At 41.6% G+C, this 12,980-nt stretch overlaps 1 protein-coding gene across 2 annotated transcripts in view; it reads right to left on the bottom strand.

The window, feature by feature from the left end:
- Positions 1-2,338: 2,338 nt before the first annotated feature.
- The window catches only part of LOC132822205 (transcriptional regulator QRICH1-like), a 76,711-nt gene continuing 66,069 nt past the window's right edge, over positions 2,339-12,980 (bottom strand). For both annotated transcript variants that reach the window (XM_060835282.1, XM_060835280.1), the window contains exons 9-10: positions 5,023-5,113; positions 2,339-3,125 (exon numbers count right to left, since the gene is read on the bottom strand). In XM_060835282.1, the coding sequence (XP_060691265.1) occupies positions 2,936-3,125; positions 5,023-5,113 (281 nt within the window). In that variant the 3' untranslated portion in view covers positions 2,339-2,935. The remainder of the gene's footprint in view (positions 3,126-5,022; positions 5,114-12,980) is intronic.

Genomic DNA, 12,980 nt, shown 5'->3' on the forward strand with positions numbered 1-12,980 from the left:
ACACCCCGCAGCTGTCCAGGATAAAATCTAATAAAAGGAACGTAGAGGAAATGTTGCCCAAGATAACAGCAACTCCTTTGCTGGAGTAGTTCATCAATTTAGAAAGATGAAAATTAGCCCAAAAATATTGAAGTAAAATATGGAAAGTTGTAAATATAAAATAACTCTAATTTGCATTTTGATGTTTTAGAGACTGAGCTCACTTTGCCACAGTTCAAGTTAGATTGAAACTGGGATGAAAGGGTTGAAAGCTCCAACAAACCAGCTGTATCCTCACTGAATGCAGTATGTATAACTAAACAAAAGAGTTACTTTTGATAAAGTCACAGAAAGTTCCTTAGGATCACAATTGCTTAAACAGGCAAGATTTTTAACAACCCAAAATATAAAACTACAGACAGGCTGAGAGCATGTACCTGGAGCTGTGCTAGCAAGTGAAGGAGGACAAATCAGTTGCAGAAGCTCCCACTGAACTAAACAGAAACATAGTGGACAATCACATTTGAGTTTGCTGGGCTTGATACAATAAATACGAGCAAAAAGGTGTGTTAAATAATTTGATCAGGAAGTTGCTAATTGATATTTGCATATAATAGTCAGAATAACCAGGACAGAGGAACAGATTGTCTCATTTCCAAACCCACTTTCATTACAACTGTTGTTACTAACTTCAACTCAACCCTTTTAATATCGCACACATCACAATCTCAACAGCTATACTTTCCAAATAAAGCCGAATAAATTCAGAATAGGAAATAATCTGCAATGCAAACATTTATACAGAAGAGAGAGGCAGATGTAAATAGCCATTGCTTTGTCCCAGTTAGGGCTGATTGCTCAGGGAATATGCTGTTACAAGAGTAGCTCCTTTATCAAATAACCTCAATTTAAAAAAACAGTTTGAGCTAGCCTACCATCCTCCAAAATACAATGTGCAGAACCATAATTCTTTTTAAAGGTGAAAGCACCACTTTCTTAAAAAAACCTTATATTTGATTTAGAGACTTATTTTCACAAAACATGAATGAAAATTACATTGCTGTGAATTAACAGCATTAATTTAGTCAACAGAGGGGGGCAGGAGAGAGGCAGGTTAAAGAAACACTCATGGAACAGTATGGTGGAAATATGTTCCAAAGATGCATTCAGGGTACCAGTTAGACCTCTGTGCCTCACTGCAGCACAGCACAAGTTTCCTGGTAGTAAGTACACTAGTTGTGTAGATCCTGACTCCCTGATTGGCAATCACCATCCACTCTGGTAATGTAGATGCTCAGGAAGCATCAGAAGGCACTCAGATTGCCAGATTGAAGGGGAACCAGCAGGGATACCCCTAACCCCTCAGAGCTCTTAATCTGATGCACATACCCAAACTAATTGACAGAAGGTGTTGCTGGATAGGTACAGTATTACTATAGATGACCAAATCTTACATTTAAGTATTAAAACCATAATCTAAATTGTTGCCTTGCTTGACTAAACAAACTCGCCTTCTGCTAGAATCTGAGCATGCAGTCATTCCAAGAACAAAACACAACTAAGAAAAACAAGATTTCAGCTCTGTATCAAAGCATTCAATCTAAAGGGTGTTTTGCAGAACACAAACTGAAACGTGGATCATATAGCATTCAGTATTTCCAAAATACTCTAATGCCTAAAACTAGATCAGATAAGCCTTGTTAGTTCAAACCACTAAAGAACATCATGACAGTTTGTTTCCTACATTATGGGTTATGTTCAACAAGATCAGTTTCACAGTATTGGCAGATAAAGATCGCAATTTAACTTTACAACCCTGTACAGAATTGGGAAACAGCAAATTTGGGATCATGTGACACTCGAAATATTGCAATATAGTAATAACAAATCATCTCCTTTCTAGCAAAAAAAGTATAAAATCAATTTTTTTCCCAAAATAAAGTCACTGTATCTTTACACCACGACTGTGATATTTAAGTATCACAATAAATACAGTACCAGGATTAATGCCAAATTACCAGGTCATAATGGTACAGCATTCTCAGGTATCAATAGTGCCTTAGCCTAAATATGGCAGTAATGAAGAGAAGCATCAAATGGACTAAAAGTGATGATTGGAAAGTAGTGGAAATTATTTGACCTGACAAGTGACTTCATTTCACTTTGAAAAGTTGAGCAAACAGTATACTGCCAGCTGACTAATGAGTGTACTGTACACAGGAAACAGGTACAAGATGGCTCCTCCCTCTTCCCCAATGTGTGTACTTCATTTTGCGACAATGAAAATCTCTTTGCATAATCCTAGGCTGAAAGAGTTACTTGCTGTGTTGTACAGACTATTAGAACAGAAACACAGAGAAACAGAAAGGTCTCTTTATAATGGTACACGAGTATATTACAATAATTTCTCTGTGCACTGTGCCTGGAGACAAGGCCTCTGCACAAGGCCAGATGTGTGAAATGTCTTCAGTTCTAGTCACTGTCTAAAAACATCATTTTTTTTTTTAAGTACTGAAAAACTTGTTAATTTTATAAACCTTCATCAGTTTCTCATTTGCCCTTTCATGTCCAATTCCTTTCAGTGGAGGCCCAGTCGAAGCCAGCAATTGGCAGAAATGTTATAACAAGCCTGTCTTACACCAATCACATGAGGATTTCCCCCTGAGGGTTCTGACATTCCTTGCGACAGGAGTTCATGACAGGGTTTCCAGATGTCGACAGGATTTTCTGCATCCAAAATGCTGCTATGAGTTCAAAACAAAAAAAAAACAAATTGCCCACTGAGAAAAGTAATTGCCAGATTCCGATTAAACTATATTATCTGTAGATACACATCTGATGATATTTTCCTGAAACTTCCAAAAGACTCTGTTGAAGCTGCACTAATCTGTGGCTGATGAATCTGTGTTGCCGCAGTACACAAGGTGCATTTAGTTCCTTGGTTTACATCCAGGGTTTAGTGCAGGTTCGCAGCAGCTATGGCAAAAGCTTCCTGGATTTCTCGCACTGTCAGAATCCGAGTCAACATTTGTTCCATGTGCTCCTTATTGATGGGTTGGGTGGAGTACCAGATCGGGCTGTTTGGGGCCACCACAGGCTCAGGCGTCAGGTAAAAGGTGTCATTCCTGCCCTTCACACTCTGGGGACTAAACAAACATTTTTGCTGGTTATTTGAGAAAAACAGAATTCTTCCCACATCTCTTAACACAAACCTTCCTCCTAGGTTACTGCACTACTGCATTCTATGCAATAAGAGCTTTTCCTCACTGGAGTCAAAATACAAAATAGATTTACAAGTGTAGTGCCAGAAAGGGGAGATCATAAGTATCAAGATTAGGGGATAAAATGGTAGTGTATGGTGGTGTCACTGGCCTAGTTATCCAGGAGTCAAGGCTAATGTTCTCATGACATGGGTTCAAATGGCAGAGAGCTAAGTATGTATTCAAAAAAGAGATCTAGATAAGAAGCTAGCCTAAAGGCGACAATGTAAAAACCCATTTGATTTTCATTCCCTTTAGGGAAGGAAATACACCAACTTGGTTTGGCCAAAATGTGACTCCAATCTGTGGTCAACCCTTAGTTGTCCTTTGGAATGGGGAGGGATGGACAATAAATGCTATCCCCCAGCCAGCGATACCCTCATCTGATGAACAAATATTTTTTAAAAATTGACCAGCAAGTTCAGTAAATGTGAGAGTTAGGTGAAATGGGGAAAAGAGAGGGTTTTCTTTTTTGCTGCTGTATTGTTTTCCTATCTACATTCACAGATCAGTGTGGGGCAGGAGCAAACCAAGGCCCAAGAGCTGTAAGATATGAAGGGATAAGCTCCAAAACACCAGAGATAAATAAAAAACAGACTATAACGAAGGAGACTAAAGTTAAAGGGAGTATCTTTAATGTTAAGTAATTAGAAAATTTAGCAACTGAGACCAAGTAAATTCAAATTTTAGTCAGAGTCATACACAAAAGGTTGTAAATTTCTGGATTACTCCCAATGCCACTTGCTAGCGACTACGAAATAGGAGAAAAGGGCAGCTGAATGAATGGCTCAAGAATTGGCGTAGGAGAGAGGGTTTTAGATTCCTGAATCACTGGGACAGTTTCTGGAGGTGGTGGAACCTGTATAAGCAGGATGGTCTGCACCTGATCCAGAATGGGACCAACATCATTGTGGGTGGGTTTGGTAGTGCTGTTGGAAGAATTTAAACAAGTTCAGCAGGGGCAGGGGACACTGTTAGTACAATCGATACTCAAAGTACTTTAGTAAAGAACCAAGGCAGAGGGAATCCAACCATGTTGAGTTTCCAGGCAAGGCTGGATGACCTCTATTTTAATAGTAGGAATATTAGAAGACAGACAGATGAGTTAAGGGTGTGGGCTGACAAATGGAGCTTCAATGTTGTCGTCATGACAGAGACGTGGCTGAAGGAGGGGCAACACTGACAAATCAACATTCTGAGGTATTGGATCTTCTGGCTGGACAGGGGAGGCTTTAAAAGGGGATGTTACTTCAGGGATGATGGTAGAAAAGTAATGGCAAAAGTAAGAGCGCATGGGTGAACTGCAATAATTGTTCATTCCTGTCTGGTGCAAATAAAACTGCAGTTCTACTTCAGACATCACTAGTTTGTGGAAGGACACATTTGAGACATCTGTACCTGTATGAGCTAGCAGGTTTATCACCTGAGCCAGCCAGACTCTAGTCATATGAGAGTAATCCTTATACTCCAGTAGAGAGAGTAATCCAGGAGAGTAATCCTCATACTCCAATATAACAACAGCAAGGGTCACTTCTTCAATTACTGGGTTTCACTACATTTACCCAGATATTGGATTGGTAAAAGAATACTTATTAGTGATGAATTATTCATTTATTGGGCTGATTAGTGATGCCAAACAAGAAATGATAAAAGGCCACAAGAATAACAGGACAGACAAATAGATCTGATCCAATTTAAAATCACAAGCAGCAATAAGCATTGGATTGTGGCAACTTACAGAAAACATATTCTGAAACATTAACCAGAATGCAAATATTCTCACCATTTAAAGAGGTAGAAGTCATAGAGTTTGATGGGACACCGCAATGGGTTTTCTGGATTCTCTGACTGCTCTGCATACATATCATCTGTAACTGAAACAATTGGAAACAAGATATTGCAGATTACAAATTACTACAGTCACAGAAGTGTACCACAGGTGACCATGTTACTCAGAGTCTGTGCCTGCTCCTCCTAGTTAGTCCCATTCCCCTGCACTTTCCTCATCACCTTGCAACTGTTCCAAATTTTTTTCAATTCCATTTTAGCTTGCATCTGCAAATATCAGGTAATGGATTCCAAACCTGATCTCTTCCAGTGTATAGAAGCTTTTAGCTGAAAATGTGTTGCTGGAAAAGCGCAGGTGGTCAGACAGCATTCAAGGAGCAGGCGAATCGACGTTCCGGGCATGAGCCCTTCTTCAGGAAACGTCAGGACATGCTGTTCCTGAAGAAGGGCTCGTGCCCGAAACATCGATTCTCCTGCTTCTTGGATGCTGCCTGACCTGCTGCGCTTTTCCAGCAACACATTTTCAGCTTTGATCTCCAGCATCTGCAGTCCTCACTTTCTCCTATAGGAGCTTTTACTCAGACTCAGTCACACAGCATAGAAACGGACTCTTCGGTCCAAATGGTCTGTACTGACCAGACATCCCAATCTGACCAAGTCCCATTTGCCAGCATTTGGCCCAAATCCCTCTAAACCCTTCCTATTCATATGCCCATCAAGATGCCTTTTAAATGTTGTCATTGTATCAGCCTTTGCCACTTCCTCATTCCATAGACACACCACCCTCAGTATCAAAACGTCACCCCTTCAGTCTCTTAAATCGTTTCCCTCTCACCTTAAACCTATGCCCTCTAGTTTTGGACTCCCCCACCCTAGGAAAAAAGACCCTTGTCTATTCACGATATTTGTGCCCTCATTATTTTATAAACCTCTATGAAGGTGACCCCCTCAGCCTCTCTCTATAGCTCAAATCCTCCAACCATAGCAAAATTCTTGTAAATCCTTTCTGGACCCTCTCCAGTTTAACAGTATCTTTTGTAGAAGGGTGACAAGAATTGTCTGCAGTACTCCACAAGTGTTCCCACCGATGTCCTGTACAGCTGCAACATGACATCCCAACTCCGATACTCAATGTTCTGACCAATGAAGGCAAACATGCCAACACCTCCTTCACCACCCTGTCCAATTGTGATCCCACTTTCAAGGAACTATGCTCTTGGCATGTTGCCACTAGTTCTTTTATCTATCACCTTTAATAGGTGACCCCTAATTAGTAACCCAACTGCTACTGAGAAATAGCTTCACTATTTAGGTTATTTAACCATGAGATTTTAAATAGCTTTATCAAGCCTGCTGTCTGATTGCAGCCAGAGTTCAGTGGGTGGCACTCCCACCTCAAGTCACAAGATTTGGTTGAAGTCTCTCACTGGGTCTCGAGCTGAGTTTTTAGCTGGCGTGCTCAGATGGAAGTACAATAACCCTGGGCAATAATTCAAGGTTCAGGGTGCAATGTACCTGGCCATCTATTTCTTGGCGGTGTATGTATTCTTTAAAGTTTTCCATCGTTGAGAGCAGTGATTCTCAACTGTTTTTGGGCCAAGCCCCCACTAGGAATTCTTAGCTTCCAGGGCCCCTCTTTCAAACACGGATACAACATGAACAGATAGACAAAATCATTTATTATTGATCAACAAGAAAACGTGAACATTTCCACACACCAGGCAAAACTTTTAAAAAATGACTATGAAATTAAACATCCATCAGGCCTAATGCGATCCTGGAGCTTGGAGCTTTTCTGCAAGCTTCATGATCTCGGTCTCCAAATTAGGTTAGGCTTGGGGATTTCATTGGTTCAAATACCAGGGCCTACGTAAACCCTCGGGGCTCCCCTTCCCCTTCAGTCTGTGGCTCCCTTCAAATGCACTAGGGCACCTAACAGGATCATATGGCCCCTGTTCAGATTGGCTGGATTAGAGCATGCACCCTCTAGTCTAGTGAGTTTTGTAGAATAAACAAGAATTTCTGCATCCCTGTAAACATCTACACATTATAATAGGTTCTGCATTACTGTAAAAACTGTTGGGAAGACCTGGCCAAAGGTGTCTCATAAGATCCTACTTGACTCGCTCTTTAAATCCTCAGATCACCACCACAGCAGGTGGTGCTATTGCCCTCAATCAGCTACTAACCTTTTCAGATCCAACACTGGGAACATCTCAATCTCCTAGACAACATTCATTCCTCAATGAACATCACCAAAGTAGATTTTCTAAGCTGGCGGAGATTTATTCTCCCAAATTTCTGCCACATATCTATCGGCTGTGAAGTGCTTTGTGATGTCTTGAAGTTGCAAAATGTTCTCTATAAATGCAAGTCTCTTGCCATTCTCTACAATTAGCAGACCACCAACAGTTTTCTAACTCTGGAAGCAGAGATAGGTGATCTGTTGTGGTTACATTCTAACAAATTTCTTCTGTAATCTGTCCAGAGTCCTTTAGTCCCCAGTACCATATCTACTTCTGGGCATAGTGTTTTAAGTAGCTAAACTTGTTGCAAACAACGTATATACAAGAATAGAAGTCAATGTAAAAGTAGACGCCTCTTTTTGGCCAAAAATTCTGGAATTTTCACATTAAAAGTCAATTTTGTTTAAATGCCTACCCTAGTTATAAAGTCAGTCATAGACATGTACAACACAGGAACAGACCCTTTGGTCAAACTCATCCATGCCGACCTGATGTTCTAACCTAATCTAGTCCCATTTGCCAGCACTTGGCCCATACCCCTCTAAAAACTCTTCCTATTCATATAGCCATCCTGACGCCTTTTAAATGCTGTAATTGTACCAGCCTCCAACACTTCCTCTGGCAGCTCTTTCCATACACGCACCACCTTCTGCGTGAAAAAGTTGCCCCTTGGGTCTCTATATCTTTCCCCTCTCACTCTAAACTTATGTCCTCTAGTTCTGGACTCTCCCATCACAGAGAAAAGACCTTGTCTACTTATCCTATACATGCCCCTCCTGATTTTATAAACCTCTAGGGTCACCCCTCAGCCTCCAATGCTCCAGGGAAAACAGCCCCAGCCTGTTCAACCTCTCCCTATAGCTCAAATCCTCCAACCCTGGCAACATTATAAATCTTTTCTGAACCCTTTCAAGTTTCACAGCATCTTTCAGATTGGAAGGAGACCAGAATTGCATGCAATATTCCAACAGTGGCCTAACCAATGTCCTGTACAGCCACTATATGTCCTCCAAACTCCTATACTCAATGGTTTGACTAATAAAGGAAAGCCATCCCAAAACACCTTCACTATCCTATCTACCTGTGACTCTATTTTCAAGGAGCTATGAACCTGCACTCCAAGGTCTCTTTGTTCAGCAGCACTCCCCAGGACCTTACCATTAACTGTACAAGTTCTGCTAAGATTTGCTTTTCCAAAATGCAGCACCTCACATTTATCTAAATTAAACTCCATCTGCCACTCCTCAGCCCATTGGCCCATCTGGTCAAGATCATGTTATACCCTGAGGTAACCTTCTTTGCTGTCCATGACACTTCCAATTTTGGGGTCATCTGCAAACTTACTAATTACACCTCCTATGTTCACAACCAAATCGTTTATATAAATGACAAAAAGCAGTGGACCCAGCACCAATCTTTGTGTCACACCACAGGCCTCCAAATCTGAAAAACAACCCTCCAGCACCACCCTCTGTCTTCTACCTGTGAGCCAGTTCTGTATCCAAACGGCTCATTCTCCCTCTATTCCATGAGATCTAAACTTGCTAACCAGTCTCCCATGAGGAACTTTGTCAAACGCCTTACTGAAGTCCACACAGATCACGCCCACCACTCTGCCTTCAACAATCCTCTTACTTCTTTAAAAAACTCAATCAAGTTCGTGAGACATATTTTCCCACGCACAAAGTCATGCTGACTATCCCTAATCAGTTCTTGCCTTTCCAAATAAACGTAAATCCTGTCCCTCAGGATTCCCTCCAACAACTTGCCCACCACCGATGTCAGGCTCACTGGTCTATAATTCCCTGGCCTTTCCTTACCTCCTTTCTTAAATAGTAGCACCCACGTTAGCCAACCTCCAGTCATAGCTGCAAATGTGTTGCTGGTCAAAGCACAGCAGGCCAGGCAGCATCTCAGGAATAGAGAATTCGACGTTTCGAGCATAAGCCCTTCATCAGGAATAAGAGAGAGCCAAGCAGGCTAAGATAAAAGGTAGGGAGGAGGGACTAGGGGGAGGGGCGATGGAGGTGGGAAAGGTGGAAGGAGGTCAAGGTGAGGGTGATAGGCCGGAGTGGGGTGGGGGCGGAGAGGTCAGGAGGAGGATTGCAGGTTAGGAGGGCGGTGCTGAGTTGAGGGAACCGACTGAGACAATGTGGGGGGGGGGGGGGGGGGGGGAAATGAGGAAACTGGAGAAATCTGAATTCATACCTTGTGGTTGGAGGGTGTCATGTCATCTCACTTCCTGCTATCGATGATACAAATATCTCAGTAAGGGGCAAGCAATCACTTCCCTAGTTTCCCACATAACTCTATGGTACACCTGATCAGATCCTGGGGATTTGTCCATTTTTATACGTTTCAAGACATTCAGCACCTCCTCCTCTGTTATATGGACACTTTTCAAGATGTCACCATCTATTTCCCCACATTCTATGTCTTCCATGTCCTTTTCCACAGTAAATACTGATGCAAAGTACACGTTTAGTATTTCCCTTATCCCATGCAGCTCCATGCACAAGCCATCTTGCTGATCTTTGAGGGGCCCTATTCTCTCCTGAGTTACCCTTTTGTCCTTAATATATTTATAAAATCCCTTTGGATTCTCTTTAACCCTATTTGCCAAAGCTATCCCATGTCCCCTTTTTGCCCTCCTGATTTCCCTCTTAAGAATATTCCTACTACCTTTATAGTCTAAGGATTCCTCGATCTCTCCTGGTTGTACTTGACATATACTTCCTTTTTTTAAAAAAATCAAACCCTCAATTTCTTTAGTCATCCAGCATTCCCTATACCTACTAGCCTTTCCTTTCACCCTAACAGGAATATTCAGTCTCTGGATTCTTGTTATTGCATTTCGAAGGCTTCCCATTTTCCAGCCGTCCCTTTACCTGCGAACATCGGTCCCCAATCAGCTTTCAAAAGTTCTTACCCAATACCGACAAAATTAGCTTTCCTCCAATTTAGAACTTCAACTTTTAGATCTGGTGTCTCCTTTTCCAATCACTATTTTAAAACAAATACAATTATGGACGCTGGCCCCAAAGTGCTCCCCCATTGACACCTCAGTCACCTGCCCTGCCTTATTTCTGAAGAGTAGCTCAAGTTTTCACCTTGTCTTGTAGGTACATCTACACATTGAATCAAAGTTTTCTTGTACACACACGTTCCTCTCCATGGCAGTCCCAATCTATGTTTGGGAAGTTAAAACCCCCCTGTCATAACCACTCTGTTATTCTTACAGATAACTGAAATCACCTTACAAATTTGTTTCTCAATTTCCCGCTGACTATTACGGGTCTATAATACAGTCCCAATCAGGTGATCATTCCTTTCTTATTTTTAAGTTCCACCCAAATAACTTACCTGGATGTATCCCCAGGAATATCCTCCCCAAGTACAGCAGTTCACAGATAACAGATCAATATTTGTGAATCAAGGCATTATCCCATATATGATTTGGAGATGCCGGTGCTGGACTGGAGTGTACAAAAGTTAAAAGTCACACCGCACCAGGTTATAGTTCAACAGGTTTAATTAGAAGTACGAGCTTTCAGAGCACTGCTCCTTCATCGGTGTTGTATTTGTAACTTTGTACACCCCAGTCCAACACCGGCATCTCCAAATCATGACTACTATCGACACCACTAACCGCCAGCTCAAAGTGGAGAGGATCTACCAAGAATGCTCATGTCGACACAGACATCATGTTTCTACAGAAATGCAGGCAAGCAGAAAAGACCACCATCTGAAGGAGCGGCACTCAGAAACCTAGTGCTTCCAATTAAAACCGTTGGACTATAACCTGGTGTTGTGTGATTTTTAACTTTGTACATCCTATACATAAATGTTATGACGAGGAAATAATTTATTTCATGCTATTATGTGTTTTGATGTATAATTCATACCAATGTTAGGCTACGGATTTCTTAATCAGGATTTTATTCCTGATGAAGGGCTTTTGCCCAAAACGTCCATTTCGCTGCTCCTTGGATGCTTCCTGAACTGCTGTGCTCTTCCAGCACCACTAATCCAGATATGGATTTCTTAAGTTCATTCTTGAACGAGCACTATAATTAGTCTGATTAGTTTATTACACCATTTCCTATATAAGATAGGCCAAATGCATTTACTTCACTATGTAGCTGTTGGCAATTTTCTCATGGCTACAGTGATTGGTGAGACCGGGGAGAGTGAAACCTGAATTTTTTTAAAAATCAGAAATAAGAGCTTAAAATGTTAGTTTGAAAAACTAAAACAACATTAGAGGACAGAAAACAGAGCGAAATGGAAGAATGTAAGAAACTTTAAGATGCATCAGGTCAGTCAGGTAACAACCTTCCTTTGTGTGCCACTCAGCTGAGCTCAGTTCCCCATAGCACTCATGGAATTACTGTAATTCATGGTGCATAAATTTCTACCCCAAAAGTATTCATGTAATAGTCGATCCTGCAAATTTAACCTTTAAAAATTAGTCTAAAAATTTTGACTTTTACAAGCGTATAAATGGTATGCTGTTTTGCCTCTGATGTATGGCACCTCAGTACAATTTTTAAAATTCATCCATGGGATGACAACATCACTGGGGAGGCCAGCATTTATTGCCCATCCCTAATTGCCCAGTGGGCAGTTAAGAGTCAACCATAGTGCTGTGGCTCTGGAGTCACATTTACGCCAGACCGGGTAAGGATGGCAGGTTCCCCCTCTAAAAGAGCAATAATGAACCAGGTGGGTTTTTTCTGACAATCAACAACAGATTCATGGTCATCTATACACTCTTAATTAAGAAGTTTCAGAAATGACAGCCAGACTACAGAGACCCCTCTGAATCCTAGTAGCACACAAACCCACCAACACTCTCAAACAAAAACTAACAAACTTAAAAGACCCAGTACAACCCATGGACAAAACCAACGTCATCTACAAAATTCCATGCAAGGACTGCCACAAACACTACGTAGGACAAACAGGAAGAAAGTTAGCACTAGAATACACGAACACCAGCTATCCACAAAAAGACACGACCCCCTCTCCCTCATAGCCCTACACACGGATGAAAAAAAACCCCACCATTTCGACTGGGACAACACATCTCTCCTGGGACAGGCTAAGCAAAGACATGCCAGAGAATTCCTAGAGGCCTGGCACTCCAACCACAACGCCATAAACAATCACATAGATCTAGATACCATCTATCAACGCCTCCGAAAACGAACAGGAAATGACATCACCACAAACCCCAGGAACCCCATCCAGGAGAAAGATATAAATAGAAAGCAGGAGACAACAGCTTCGCTTCACTTGGAGGTCACCACTGATGATGTTACCGAGCCAGGTAATGAAACGTCTCGATATCAAACCTACAGCTCAGCGAGTAAATCTACACCCTAAACCTCAACCTGAGCTACAAACCTTCACAAACCTTGCGACGCTCTTAATTACAGATACTTATTGAATTCAAATTCTACAATCCCGTGGCAGGATTTGAATCTAAAGCCCCAGATTAACAGTCCAGTGATAATACCACTAAGGCTGTTGTCGCCCCAGATGTTGTTGACTCACATCATCCTTCAGCCCTGTGGGGCTACCAAGTGTCATAGCAAGTTTCTTGTTGAAGGTGAGAGTGGTATAAAGGGAATAAAAAACCCTTTCACTCTCCGAGCAAACTAAATTTCCAGTTTTGAAGATGCCAAAGTTTGGAGATACTTCC

Source organism: Hemiscyllium ocellatum, chromosome 14, assembly GCF_020745735.1.
Source record: "Hemiscyllium ocellatum isolate sHemOce1 chromosome 14, sHemOce1.pat.X.cur, whole genome shotgun sequence".
Classification (NCBI taxonomy): Eukaryota; Metazoa; Chordata; class Chondrichthyes; order Orectolobiformes; family Hemiscylliidae; genus Hemiscyllium; species Hemiscyllium ocellatum.